The sequence below is a fragment of the Emydura macquarii genome, unplaced genomic scaffold (genome assembly GCF_026122565.2).
Source record: "Emydura macquarii macquarii isolate MOO-44397 ecotype Brisbane River unplaced genomic scaffold, CSIRO-AGI_Emac_v2 contig_312, whole genome shotgun sequence".
Classification (NCBI taxonomy): Eukaryota; Metazoa; Chordata; order Testudines; family Chelidae; genus Emydura; species Emydura macquarii.
Genome location: NW_027130449.1, coordinates 4,097,212 through 4,112,304, shown reverse-complemented (window position 1 = coordinate 4,112,304; position 15,093 = coordinate 4,097,212). Strand labels below are relative to the sequence as shown.

The 15,093-nt window shown below is 41.7% G+C and overlaps 1 protein-coding gene across 6 annotated transcripts in view; it reads left to right on the top strand.

The window, feature by feature from the left end:
• The window catches only part of ARHGAP32 (Rho GTPase activating protein 32), a 316,253-nt gene that overhangs the window by 258,255 nt on the left and 42,905 nt on the right, over positions 1–15,093 (top strand). For all 6 annotated transcript variants that reach the window (XM_067563763.1, XM_067563771.1, XM_067563754.1 and 3 more), the window contains one exon: positions 8,979–9,128. In XM_067563763.1, coding sequence (XP_067419864.1) covers positions 8,979–9,128 — 150 coding nt within the window. The remainder of the gene's footprint in view (positions 1–8,978; positions 9,129–15,093) is intronic.

The following is a 15,093-nucleotide window of genomic DNA, read 5'->3' as shown; positions in this document are numbered from 1 at the left end:
TCTTCTCCTTAAGGAGAAGTCATGCCATTTATCATTTGTCATGACCTAAATTACTCTTCCTGTGTACAATGCCCATTTAACAGCTCATTCCCTACTGGTATTTTTCATCCATTTCACCACCATTAATGATTTGTATGTATTCTATTTAATGGCACTGAAATTAACAATCTTTAAGACATGTAGTAGCTTCTCCAACCACAAGGTCCTGACTTGGCAGGTATCGGCCCAGCTGCGGAGAAGTGTGGTAACAGCAAAGTACTCAGTGTGCTTTTACTGAGTAATAAATAAAACTGTGCAGATTGGGGATGGAAGATTATTTTTATAGGCTCCTGTATCTATGGTATTTGAAGAAATACATATATATATATATATAGAAAGAGAGAGAGAGAGAGAGAGAAGTGATCTTCTAAATGGGTCAATACAAGTTATTTTTAACAAGTCTTGAGGGAAAGAGGTCTTATCTCCATTTTACAGATGGAAAAAGTGATACACAAAGAAGTCACCCAGTGTCTCAAGACGCGTAACTGAAGACTATTGAAGTTAGTGGGACTCTTTGGAGTCAATTGAAATAAATGGGATTACTCACAATGTGTAAGGTTAAGCATAAGCCTTGTAGCCTTGATAAATATCCCTTTTCCTGATTGCTGTAAACCTCTGTTGTCTTACAGAGAATGGATTTTCTCTCTGGTGCATGATATCTAGCTGCACCCGAAGGTGCTTTTTTAAGGAGGCTTCCGCACTCCCTCCGTTCATTGATTTTTCGCTGTTGAAGGCTGTAGTGTATTTGTTATATGTTGTAAACCATGCAACGACGCGTGTTCTAATTTTCTACATTAGCACAACATTCTCCTCTCAGCAGGGGACAGCTGTGTTTTGTAGCGTGTAAAATCACTGTTAATAGGAGAAATGAATGCACTGCTATGAACTGAAAATGTGGGTTCAGCATATATACTGTCAAATATCCTCTTTCAGAGTCACAGTTTACTAATCTTGTGTTAGGTATCATGCTGCCATCAGGACTCTCGGGAAGAACAGTGTGTTCAGGGATAGATTTCAAATGAAACAATTACATACATATTTTTTAGTGATTAAATATTAAGACAGGCATTTTTCATTCTTGAGCTTATTCTCACTAAGTGTAATTGGACTGCAACTAGACTGACAATGAACATGTGAGTATGTGCTTTATGATCTTGCCATCACCCCATTTGTGTACCGTCAGTTTGTGTGGCTGGTGAATTGGGTGCTGTACCAGCAAACCCTCTTCGCGGAGGTACAGCTTATACCAGCAAAGCCGTGGCAGTTCTGAAAAATTGGGGGGAAAAGTCAGTTTGGGTTGAACAAAACATGACATTTTTCATAATTTTTGGTGAATTGAGAAAATCCATCTCAGGTCTGTCTCAGAGCAGAGATTTGAATCTGGGTCTCTCACATCCCACGTGAATGTCATAGCCACAGGCCTAAGATTATGATGGGGAAGCAGCAGCTGTGCTACAGCCTCCACCACTTTCTCTCTCTCCTCTTCCCTCTCCTGCTCTGGCCATTTTGTAAATAATTAATGTAAGAACATAAGATACCCAATTTGAGCTGTAACCCTGATATGACCACCATTTTAATGTATCCCTACCTCAGATGGGTTTAATGTACTATTGATGTAACAGGCATCACAGAAACTTGTTGGGACATGGTAATAGCAGGTACAAAATATATGGGAATGACAGAGTAGATTGTGCTGGTTGGGGAAGTGAGACTATATGTGAAAGAAAGCATAGAGTAAACTATAATAAAAATCTTAAATGAATCATGTGGTACCATAGAATTCCATGCTTGAATAATAAGAGCATAGCAGTAGGAATATAGTACCGACTGCCTGACCAGGATGGTGATGGTGATTGTCAAATTGTCAGGGAGATTAAAGAGGCTACAAAAGCAGAAAACTCAGTAATAAAGGGGGGTGATCAACTATCCCCATATTGACTTGAGTACACTTCAAGACAGGATGCAGAGATAAAATTTCTAGACACTATTAACAGCTGCTTCTTGGATCAGCTAGTTCTGGAACCCACAAAGGGAAAGGCTATTCTTGATTTAGTCCTAGGTGGAGTACAGAATCTGGTCCAAGAGGTGAATATAGCTGAACCACTCAATAAATAATGACCAGAATGTAATTAAATTTAACATCCTTGTAGAGAGGAAAATACCAAAGAAATCTACCACAATAGCATTTCACTTCAAAAAGGGGAACTACACAAAAATGAGGAAGCTAGTTAAACAGAAATTAAAAGGAACAGTCACAAGAGTGAAATACCTGCAAACTGCATGGACATTATTTTAAAACACCATAATAGAGGCTCAAACTAAATATATACCCCCAAATAAATAAATAAAACAGTAAAAGGACCACACACAAAAATGCCACCATGAATAAAAGAAGCAGTTAGTGCCAAAAACGTATTGTTTAGAAACTGGAAGTCAAACCTACTGAGGAAAATAGAAAGGAGCATAAAATCAAGTCAAGTGTAAATGTGTAATTAGGCAGGCAAAAAAGAATTTGAAGAGCAACTAGCAAAAGACATAAAAACTAATAGCAAAATTATTTTAAGGATGACAGAAGCAGGAAGCCTGCCAAGCAATCAGTGGGGCCACTGGATGATGGAGGTACTAATGGAGCACTCGTGGAAGACAAGGCTGGTGCAGAGAAGCTAAATGAATTATTTGGGTTGCCCTTCACTGCAGAGGATGTGAGGGGGATTCCCCCACGTGAGCCAGCAAAACTTTTAAGTGTTGACCAGGCTTTAAGTTTCTTCTTCTCTCAGTCTTTCCATTTCAAACAATGGAGTTACCTTGTCTTCTCCTGGTCACGAGGTAGAGCCGGATTTACCAATCCGAGGAAAGGCTTGGCCTACCCCTTCCAGGAAAGCCCCAATATGCCGGCAGATGATTTCTTTAATGGTGATTGGCTCTTGAGTTGATGTGATGGGAAGAAATATCTAGAATTTTTCTTGTCTCTGCTTGTTGGCATGTGATCCAGGTGTAAGCATCTTCCCAGCTATACAAGCAGCATATAATTTGGACAAATGTCTCTAGTTTTATGCAGTGTGTTTATTTCTATGGCATTTATCAGTGTGCTATCTGAGTACCTTTCCTGTCGTAATTTATTTCTTATAACCTGTATGAGAGTTACAAAAAAGAATGAATATCCTCACTTTAAAATGGGGAAACCGAGGTAGAGAGGCTAAGTTACTGACCTAGGGCCACATCGGAAGTTTGAGGGAAGACTTGGATTACATTTAGTATAAATCCTGTGCTCTAATCACAAGACTGACATGCCTTCATGAGGGCTGAGATTTTCAAAAACACCTACTTATTTAGGAGCAGAAGTTCCATTGACTTTCCATGGGACTTTTGTACCTAAATAAGTAGGTACTTTTAAAATTTCCAACTAAACTTCAGTCAGAGGCACTAACTGAATAACATCTGAATGTGCAGCTTTCTGTTTGGATTTAACTCTTATTTGTATCTTCTTTTTAAAGCTAACTGTGAGCCTCATTCAGCAAAGCAGTGCAACACATGCCTTAGATCACAATGGACATTTTTTGTGCGATTCTTGGTACCAGCCTCAGTGTCTATATGTGTGCAATGACTGTGGTTGCTGTCCCAATTTACTGCATAGATAACATAAAAATGAAGTCCTGCAGGGTGCGTTATCATTCTTTGAGCGTCAAGTCAGATGGAGGATTTGGAAGTGGGATTGAAATACTCCCCCTTTACTCCCCATTGGCACAGTATGATTTTCCTGTCGGTCTGTTGTGAAATCCTCATGGCTCATCCTTGTTCAAAACACCTAAATTCTGGCTGTGTCTCTCAAATCATGGAATAGAGGGTTAGGACTTTTTATAATTTTTGCCCCAAAGAAGTCTGATTTCTCTTATCAGTGAGTCTTCCTTGTATATGTAAAAAGTGTCAAGTTGTTATAATCCATCAAACATTCTCGTCTATAGCAGGTGGTGATTCAAATGAGATCATCAGAGGAAATTGTGTTTAACTGAAGGATAAGCAAAGAACCATATAAACATTATAACAGGCTGTTGATAATTGAATTTCTGGGTACCTAACTTGTTCAGGTGTTGGACTGACAGCTTCTTGGCTTGCCAAACAGGTGTAATATGGGAACATATTTATGTCTATTTAATGGGGCAGAAAACAAGGCAATAATTTTAGCCTATACTGATTGAGTGATTTAAAAACACCTGACATTTATTTTGATTAAGAAACCCAGTCTGCTTTTTTGCAATACCAAAAATGAAAATTTCCTTACATCGTGTAAATATGTACAGAACATTTAGAATATGACTGTGGTGAAACCTGTGCTAACAGTCACCTGCTAAGTGCTGTCACCTTTCCCAGTGGCCAGTACAATTTCTAGAAATGGTGGAGTTGTATATAATTTCTCAATATTTTAAATATATTATTTGATTGTTTTGTTATTCACCCGCAACACCAGGATGGACTCCTTATTCACAATTATATTCCCGGTTTGTGAAAGGATTAAAACAAAAATTTACAATATTTTTTTACATTATTTGCCAAACTGTAGCAAAAGTTCCTACAGGAGTTTCCTATATTTATTAATTACAGCTAGGATTTTCAAAGGAGCCTCAGGGAGTTAGGCTTCCGAGTCCTGTTGACAATCAATGGGTTAGCTGCTGTTGTGTCTACACTAAAGTCACTGTGCTGCTGTAGTGCAGATGGTTCCTATGTGGATAGAATCTACCTATCTGAGAGTTGCTAGCTAGGTTGACAGAAGAATTTTTCTGTTGATGTAGCCATGTGTACACAGAGGTTTAGGTTTACCTAGCTATGTTGCTCAGGACGTGACATTTTTCTCAGCCCTGAGCAATATAGCTTCAATTTAGAAGTGTAGATCAGACCTTAGCCACCATTGAAAATCTCAGTTTACACAGCCGTGATTCAACCGAATGCTATAAAAACAAAAAAAAGCTCCTTTTGGTGGCTGTAATTTGCATGTGAGACTTTCTGAAGCACTCAGCATTGCTCCATGTCAGCTTCTCTTGCAGTCAGTGGTGCTAACGGCAATGGGAGCAGAGCCAGAACTTTTGAAACACCCACTCTGCAGGTTTCACTATCTGTGAAGCTGAATGAGAAATAGACATATGGCCTCAAAGTTTTATCACGTGTTCCCATGGGGATTGGGACCATGTCTCTCTCTCTCCGCTGCACAGTGCTTAGCATACTGACGGTGCTCAGTAAAGTAATAGAGAGGCTCAGCTGCTCTGGGTTTGGTTACCAAGATGGAGTGAATATAAATCTGTTCTAATCCTGGGCTTGTGTGTTAGCAGAGTACATTGATTTATTCCTTTAATTAAAAAATAAACTGGCATGGAACCAAAATCACAGTTTAAGGCACTCTTGGTGCTTCAGATATATATTAAATAATTCATTTTTGATTGGGTGCTGGTTTTGTTGGAGATTTAAGCAGCTGTATATTCAGATCTACTAGTGTTTGGCTGCCATGCCTTTAAAATCCCAGGGCTATTAAACTTCATGGACATTGTGTATGTAAAGTTCATCTTTGAGAGTTTGTGTTTTTAGCTGTTATAGCATCCACAGGCACGTGTTTCCCAGCACAGGTCGAGTGACACGCACTAGCTCTGCTCGAGCCAGCGCCATTAAAATCGCAGTGTGGCTATGGGGACACGGGTGGTGGCTTGGGCTAGCCACCTGAGTATGTACCTAGGGATCAGGCAGGCTTGTCCTTGGGCGGCTGGCCCAGCCGGCCACCTGTGCCACCACAACCACATTGCTGTTTTTATTGTTCTAGCTCGAGCGATCTGTGCTGGGAAGCACGCTCCCAACTGCAGTGTAGATGGTGCCCCAGCTAGGGAGGGAGTGAAGCACACCAGACCAGCATTCCTTCCTTTCCCCTTGCTGACCTTTGCATGGGAGCGCCCGGCCAGTCACAGAATGTAGCATTCTCACCAAGGAACCAGAGCTTCAAGGGCACCCTAACTTCTGCTCTTGTTTCCTGGTCCAAAGACCTGAGATCACAGGAAGAGTCAGGGTGTGATGAGGGTTATGTGGCAGGTGTGGTGAGTGGGCATTCTGTGCAGTGAGAGAAGAGTTACTTCCCTCCTGCCCGGTTTGATCCCTTATCATGTCCTAAGTAGAGTTTTATTGATAACATGGCATCCCTCATAACACCTGCCTTAATCGGCTTTACTATTGTATGCTGCTAAGTGTGACGTGAGCTGTATAAACCATTCTCACAGGTAACTGGGTTCATCCATCTTAAAAAGATTTGCAAGGTTTCATAGAGAAAGACAGGTAAGAAAACTCTCTGCCGTCCTATGCTTCTGCTGCAGCTTTGCCCATATTTGTAGACACTCAAGGTTAAAGGCAGTGTTTACATTACCTCACCCAGGAAACAGCGCTGCATCAGCAGCTTGCCTGGCTAGCAGTGGCAAAAGCTTGATGTACTTTGGGACCCACTGTGATTTGAATTCGTATAAATCCAGCTGTAAAAAGTGAGATCATCTGGATACAAAGCTGCAGAGTGCATTTAAAGAGCTGCTCCCACACACAGGCCAGTTTTAAGTCTAACCAGTTTTTAAAATTAAATTAAAGTAGCTTCAGATTTTATCCCTGCCACTGAGTTCCCCTAACCAGTTTTTGTGGTTTAACAATCGCATTTTCCTGTTGGTTTTTCTTGCTTGTAGCTGGGTGGGGAAACCAGCATAAACCACAAGGAAAATGACTAGCTAGGCCCCGAGTCTGCTGTGCGGTCGCTAGCAGGAGTTCCTGCACCTACACTGAGTCTCACTTAGTGTATAGATGAAACAGTGAAACTGATGTGAAATACTCTCATATCGATTTGGGCCCAGATTATTAAAAGTATTGAGGTGGTGTTATGCTAAGTGTTGCAATGACTAACTGATTTAGGAGAGGCGATATTTTCAAAAGTGATTTTGGCATTTAGGAACCTAAATCCAATCAACTTTCCATAGGATTTGGTCTCCCAAGTACCTAAATCCTTTAAGAAAATGAGATTTAGGCACCTAAATCAGTTAGGCGTTGCATTGCTGATCACAGCAATGCATACAAATTCTTTAAAAATCTGAGCCCAAGTAATTAAACTGGGGAAAAGTCCCAGAGAAAAATATAATTTCCCTGATATCTTTTAAGTATCATTAATCATGGGTGTAATTTTAACCTGTACAAGTCTGAGAGGAGTTTCAGACAGAAATGTGATTTTTTAAGTTGATGCTTGATGATAAAAAGGCTGCATTTTGCCCTTGAATTAGTCTAGCTTAGAGGAAAGGGGGCCTCATCCAAAGTCCTAACCCAACACTTAAAAATAAAGATTTCAGTTGATTTCAATGGGCTTCGGATCAGGCCTAGTCAGTGAAATAAAGGGAAAATATGCAGCTGTTCAAAGGGTTTGAAATATAATGCACGGTGGCAGGGGTTTCTTTTGTTCTGGGATGAAAATGTTCACATCAGCAAGTTGAAATGAGTCTAAAAGAGGCCACCTGCCCAGGTGAAGCCCAGGACTGTGTGCATCCTTCTCTTCTGTGACGTTCGACGTCCAAAGCAGTGCAAGAAATGTCAAGTTTAAGTCTTGGTCTACGCTTACCTCCGCAATTCGGCGGCAGTCGACGGGAGTTACACAAAGTACGCAAAGAACTTGCGTAACTCCCGTCGACTGCTGTGCTTCTCTTCTGCGCGCCATGTTCACTGCACTGCACCCACTTGCGGGGGTGGACTTCTGGATTGACTGAGCGGGTCTTCACTGACTGCTCAGTCGATTCAGATAAGTCAATCTGTCGCCGCCATCAGTGTAGACATAGCCTGAGTGTGATATTATATGGCAGTAATGGCACTGCAAAGAAATGCACCTTTGTCATTCTGACCAAGCAGAAACTGAGGCTTGTGTTGCCTTGTTTTTTTTCCAAGATAATGCTACTCTGCTGAATTTTCATTATTGTAGTAACTGTTTTAATGCAAATAAAATATAAGTCTGGCTGCCTCGTTGGTGTTTAAGGCACAGGAATGCTAGGAAGCTAATCGCTAGCATTGCAGCACAGTGCTGCAGGGACCTTTACGACTTCCTGAAACTGTAAAGGCCCATTGACAAAGCAAGTCCTTTTATGCTGGGTGATTTTTTTAATAGAACTCCTCTGTTCAAGCTAAATTGCTTTTAAATCATGTCCATAAAGGCATTTTTGTTAGGAAAGCCAGGATGGCTCCTTTGTGCTACCTCATTGCTTTCGGAGGGAGCAGCAGGAAGAGAAATTGTCATTGAAGAACATTGTCTTGCTTCCTGACTAGAATGTATGTCAGATCTGCCCTCCCAGCGACATGCAGGCTATTTGTATAACTCCCGCTTCTCTCCACCCTTAGATTGGCAGTAGCCCATGTAAATCTCCATTGCATTGATTGCAGATTGCACTTCTTAGTGGAACTGGAAAGTCTTAACAAACTGACTTATTTTCCAAACTTGATACACAGATCAAGAGAAGCATTGTGTAGGCTGGAACCGGAGGTTGAGAGTCAGCACTCTTGGGTTCTGTTCTTCTCACTGCCGTAGACTCACTTCCCGGCCTGGGGGGCAAATCACTTAAACTCTGGTTCTTCAGTTTTCTCTTCTGTGAAATGAGGATAGTAATTCACCTTCCTCTGAAGGAGCTGGAAGGAATTTAGTTAATTGATAATACTTAAGCCTAATCTTCTGCTGTAACTGGGGTGCTCAGCACTTCCGAAGGCAGGCTTTTATTCCTGCACTGGCTAAAAATAAAAACAGAGCCCTTGTTTTATTTTTGGAATTGAGCACATATACTTGTGTAAATAATCATTATCGATGTTACTCTGAGCCTCATGCGCTCGGAAGGTCATACTATGTATTGTCTTGCCTGGTTACCTGAATCTAAATGAGGCGGTTGGTTTGTTTTATTGTGCAGTGTCCAAAAAACACGGCAAGCTCATCACTTTCCTGCGAACATTCATGAAGTCGCGCCCAACGAAACAGAAACTGAAGCAACGTGGGATCCTGAAGGAGAGGGTGTTTGGGTGTGACCTGGGAGAGCATCTCCTCAACTCCGGCCATGATGGTAAGAGAGAAACCACTCCAGAATGCCTCATTTACGTTGATGCATGTGTCTTGTTTAAAAGGTGATTTCTATCATGGTGTTTTAGTACCTTCACAGGGAGAAAATACTTGTTCAGTTCCCAAGAGTTGTTAAATCTAGCAGAGAATGGTAGAACAAGCACCAAAGGCTGTAAGTTGAAGACAGACAAAATCAAATTAGATATAAGGTGCACACTTTTAACTGAGGGTAAATAGCCATTGGAACAAACTAGAAAGGGAAGTAGTGGATTCTTTTACTCTTCAAGTCTTCAGATTAAGACTAGATGCTTTTCTGGAAGATACACTTTAGTTGAACAGAAGTTATTGGGCTCAACACAAGAGTAATTGGATGAAGATCCATGACCTGTGTTACAGGAGGTCAGACCAATGGTCACTTCTGACCTTACAATCTATGAATCCATGACACCTGATTGTCTTTGCATGCCTGTGTACGTGAGGAGTCAGTGGAGCTGCACTGTTGTGAATGAGATCAAAATTAGTCCCACAGTTATTGCTGTTTGTTTGTTCTTGGCAATGTCCATGATGTGCAACACTTTCCAACAAGGACAGTCCTCGCCATAAAGAGTTCACAGTCTAAGGACAGCAGACGAGTAAACAGAGGATGGGGAAGGGTCGTAACAAACAGATCATTTTTGTACAAGTCAGATTCCCTGTAAGCAAATGGCAGAGAGGGTTAGGAAATTAGAACAGCACTGGTGTTAGAAATCAGGTACCTTGTAACACCACTTATTCTTTCCAAGTCTATCAGCGTCTCTCTATCTGTTATCTTTACATGATTCCTGCTCAGTCTGCAAACTGGGGTCTTTCCATCTGCCTTTCCCACTGGTCCCACAAAATACAAAATCTACAGGAATGAATTGGATTTTACTTTTTACTTTAGACTTTTGCTTTCTTCAAGTCCATTACAAGCCCATTCCTCCTCCTCCCTGCTCCCCTGCCTTGGCTCCCTTTCACCTACTAAAACAAGTCAGTGAAGGGGTGTCCAGGCCAGGAAAAACCCACACATACCATTTCTCTTCTGAGGATAGATTGTTTCATGTGATCTGCTCTGTCATCTCGCCTCTGATGAGAGGCTGGTGAATCAGGGAGGCACCAGAACCGCCAAGTACCAAGCCAGAGAGGGGGGGCTACTTAAACAGATTTTTTCCCAGTTCAGCACTAGTCAGAAGTCGTTCACACGCACAGCCCCTTCTGGTGATGGCCGTTTAGGAAAGCAGTAGACCAGTACATAGCAGAGCAACCAGATTGCCCAACAGTTAAGGGCATCAGGAAAGTAGCAAGGGATACAGCATCACCTTCCAGCTATGTCAGTTTTTGTTTCCTTCATATTTTTCCTCTTGTCCAGATTCACGATCTGTTTTGTTAGGCATGTGGCTGACATGGTATGTCAAAGTCCATACTTTCATGTCTTACAGCTTTTACCTTGAGGCTGAAGGACAAGGGGGCAGGGAAATGGGGTTTCTCTGCCGAGTTTACTCCAGTTGTACTTTAGACTCTTTGCTCATACAAATGGCTTGAGTAGAGTTGGGGCTGGTGGAGGACAGGGGATGTGTTGTCTTACATGATTCCATTGGGGGAACAGTAGAGTTTAATCTTGTTGCTGACTTTAAGTATTTTACTACCAGTTTTGGTGAACGGCATTAAACTGTACCTGTGAAATCAGGACTGTACCAAAGCTCATTGGTTTGTTAATTGGAGCCAGTGGAGATCATTATAAGTGGGGCTAGAAAAGTCTAAGAGAACAAGAAACTGGATGGTGGGGAAGCAGAAACTCTGCTAATGTCCCATTTAAGAAATGGATGAGGGATGGCTACTTCACAGCACCTCGTTGCTATAGAACTATTTTATTTTCTCGCAGTGGGAAAAATCAAGGAGGTCAAAAGGCATGCGGATAGAGTGAGCTCATGACAGGGATAGCGGGACTTCGGTTTAATCCCCGAGCCCCTCTTGTTCACTTCAGTTAGGCAAGACTGAAGATGATTTATTAAGTTTATTAAAGTTAACAGCCAATGGGCAGATCCTCAGCTGGAGTAAATTGTCATAGCTCCAGTGATGGTTTGTCTGTGAGAATGGACTCCATCCGAGGACCTGCCCCCAAGCTTTTTAAATCCCCCACTGTGCACTCCTCCATGGTTATGGCTGTTCTGCATTGATGAGGTCTCTTAATCTATGGAGTTGTCAGTTGTTTTCAGCCTTGATTTAGTAACTCTTTCCCAACTCCCTGGAGTAAAGCTGATCCAATCTCAATGTTGCTAACAGGGGCAGGTCTTCATTTCTCACAGCGGGATTGGAGTTGGGGTTTTTTTGTTTGTGTTTGTTTTTTCCTGTGTGATTCAGCTCCCTGATTTGTATTCCAAGTGATGTAATCCTAGGGATTTGTTTTGTGGAGACATTTTTGTGTTCTGGTGAATCCAACTATGCGTATGCACAGACAGCATTTTAAGTACCCATCCTTCTGAAGTGTTAGATGACTTGGTCTCAGAGCAAATTGTAAATCAGAACTGTTGATCTGCTTAAAGGGGAATTGAGATATCACATGAGAACCCAGGTGAGTTAGCTAGAGCATGGACACAATGATATCCTTTCATCTGTGAGATCAAACAATAGCTCAGAAATGTTTTCAGAGCAGTTGCTAGCATGCATGGGTTTCATATGCACTTCAGATGTGCATGGGTTTTAGCTGACAAGACAGCAAGGGGACCGTTTACATCCAGAAAGCATTTGATGGTGTCTCAGTTCACAAAAAAATCATGTTATTAAATTAATGATGTCGATATTTTGGTACCCAATACCCAAAAGCATACGCATGACTTAAGAAAAAATGTTGGGGACAAAATGCCTTTGAAACAGGCAACAGCACATTCACACGCTCTCTAGAAGTGCAGGACTGAGCCATAATTATGCTCTACGTGTTGAGGATTATAGAGTTGCTGCTGCCGTTACTTTCCTCATGTAAGTAGTTCCTTTGAATTCAGTGAGATTGCTTATGTTGTTAAGTGTAAGTGTTTGCAGAACTGGGCCTTAGTTTTTTGACATGGGATGATGAGTGAGAATAATAGACAGACACAGAAAGAGGAGCAAAGGGATAAGGAAGGATGAAGGTTGCGATTGGATTGGGTGGTTACTTAGTTTAGGGAATGGTCACATCTTGATGGTGTGTGTATTTTAATATTAAACTTAAAACACTAATAGTAAACCTTGGTACGTATTCAGCATAGACAGCCGGAGCAGATGGCTTTGTTTTTATCAGTGAAAATCAGTAGTACAACCAGCATAGGGTGGTGGTGGCGGCATAAAGCATTTATATAGCACCATAAATCTACAAAGGAGTTTGCAAACATAGATGAAATACATTTCCTGCCACAAAGAGCTTACTATCTAAATGAGGCAAAGAAAAGGGTGGAAGTGTGGTTTAATGGATAGGACACTGGATTGGGAGTCAGAAGACCTCAGTCCTGTTGTCAGCTCTCTGTTGTAACCTTGGGCAAGTCTCTTCACCTCTCTGCCTCAATTTCCTCTGTCTCTATCTAATTATACTTACCTTCTTTGGTAAATTGGCTTGAGATCTACAAAGAAAAAGTGCTATGCAAGAAGAGTTAAACATCTCATTATTAGACAAGTTAAAGGACAACTGACTAGCTGTGGAATGACCAGAGTTACCTAGTCACAAACTTGTGGTCCCATATATATTAGAAGAATACCTGTCTGTCTGGCCGCAGTCCAACAAAGCCCTTAAGCATGTGCTTCACTTTAAGCACATGCTTAATTGCTTTGCTGGATTGGGACCTTGACACCATCTCCACCTTTGAGATCAGCAGCGATGGTTTGGCGGATAATCCAAGAATTAGGGCACAGAGTTCTCAAAAGAGAGCCCTTGAATCTGCTAGTTGTTTTTCTTGTTGGCATAACAGAACCTGTGTCTGTCAACCTTCAGGGCTTAATGCATCTATTTACTCTGACTTCTGTTTGAGAGAGGTGTCTGTGTAGAGAGTGTCTGTTGTAATTGGTTGGGGTGAGTAGCTGGTTGTTGTTGTTGACTTCATTGGTTTGTTATACAGCTGCCATTTGTTGTTCTTGTTTAATTGTTGGATGTGGGTCAGCAGATTACGCTGTGCACTCTTTGGGCAAATTGCAGGTGGGGGGGCAGATGAGAAAGGAGGAAGAATAAAGGATGCAAAAGGCACCAGGGGCGCTCATCATCCACCAGCCCTCAACCGGGCTCTAGCCGCCATAATCGGGGTGGAAAGCAGGCCTTTTGAAGGTGCGCCCAAGATCTTTCTCATATGTTTCTAGCAACCTTCCACCAGTGTCTGCTCTACCAGGTGGACTGTAGCCTGGTCATAAGGACTCAATCATGTCAATGACGTGTTTATTGTTAACAATGCAAAAAGGAGAATTTGTGGCATACATTTAGTTGCAGCATTGCTGCTAGCAAAGTACCAACGGATGACTCTGAAGTTGTTGCATGAACCAAGCAGTCTTTTCATCTGTGGTGTCTTGTTGGTTACTACAAACCCATCCATAGTGGTGGTTTTACTGAATGACTGAAATCTTGCTACTGATACTTTGTTGTCTGAAATACATTTAGTTGCAGCATTGCTGCTTCCAGCCTGCTTCCTTTGCAGCAGCTGAAAGTACAACCTTGATAAGAGAAATTCATTTTGGCTCACCTACGTAGAGGACACCTGGGGCTTGGTAATTAATTTGTATTTTGAAATACCAATGCCATGAGGAGAATAAAAATGGGAAGAAATGTCTAACGCTGTACAACAATAACTCGTATTTCTTCCCCTATATTTAGATGTCAAGAATGGAATTTTAGTTCTCTTTAATTTATTTCTAGGTGCAGTACGTTGTAGTAATCTGTCCATGAAACAGTAAGATCTGGTCTATACTTGAAAGTTTTATTGGTATAACTATTTCAGTTAAAGGTTTGATTTTTTTTGGATTTAAAAAAAAAAATCAGAATAGTTATACTAATAAAAGCCCTAGTGTGGACACCGTTATACAAGTTATTCTCCTTCCTGTACAAAATCACTTTTACAGTAAAACCATATCCATGCCCGGAGCTGGGGAAGGGTGCACTGATTACTGTACTGTTATAGTTAAAGTGGTACAACTGTCTAGTGTAGGCAGAGCCAAAGGCTTCAGGTAAGCCCATAAAGCACATGCTTAAGTCTCATAAATGTCCGTGGGACTTACTTAAGCATGTGCTTAAGTGCTTTCCATAGTGGTGCAACTCCATTGGATTTACACTTCTGAGAGCTGAGCGTTGCACTTTGCCGTTACACAATCCTAGTTACATTACCATGGCTGGCCCTTGCCAGTTGACTCGGCTTCTTGGGGCCCGGGCTAAGAGGCTGTTTAAATGCAGTGTAGATGTCCAGTCTCAGGCTGGAGCTTGGGCTCTAGGATCCTGCAAGGTGGGAGGGTCCTTCGGGCTGTAGCCCAAGCCGGAACACCTGTACTGCAAGGAAGCAGCCCCGGGAGGTTGAGTCAGCTGGCATGGGCCAGCTTTGGGTGTCTAATTGCAGTGTAGACATACTCTGTGACATCAAAAATAAGATAGAGAGGCAAGCGGGAGTAAAAATACCTGTAGTATTTCAGCAGCTGTGGCGGCTGTATCTACTGATGGCAACTGAGTTCCTATAGCGGCTTATTGTTTATATTAGTATTCTTTTAACTGAGGACAATTATTATCTCTTCCCACCTTACTACCTCACCGTCTTGTTCTTTCATTTAATTGCGTTTTGCTAAGCCTCTTAGACAATATTGGAACTTAATGACATCCATTGTTTGACGGCCTTTGTTTAGAAGGTTAGATACAGTATGTACAGCAGTTTAGTTTATATTCCTTGTTCCTGTTCGAGTGATCGTTTAACTTTTTACAGCCATTCGCTATGTGTGGAATTCAGCTGAGCAGCTGT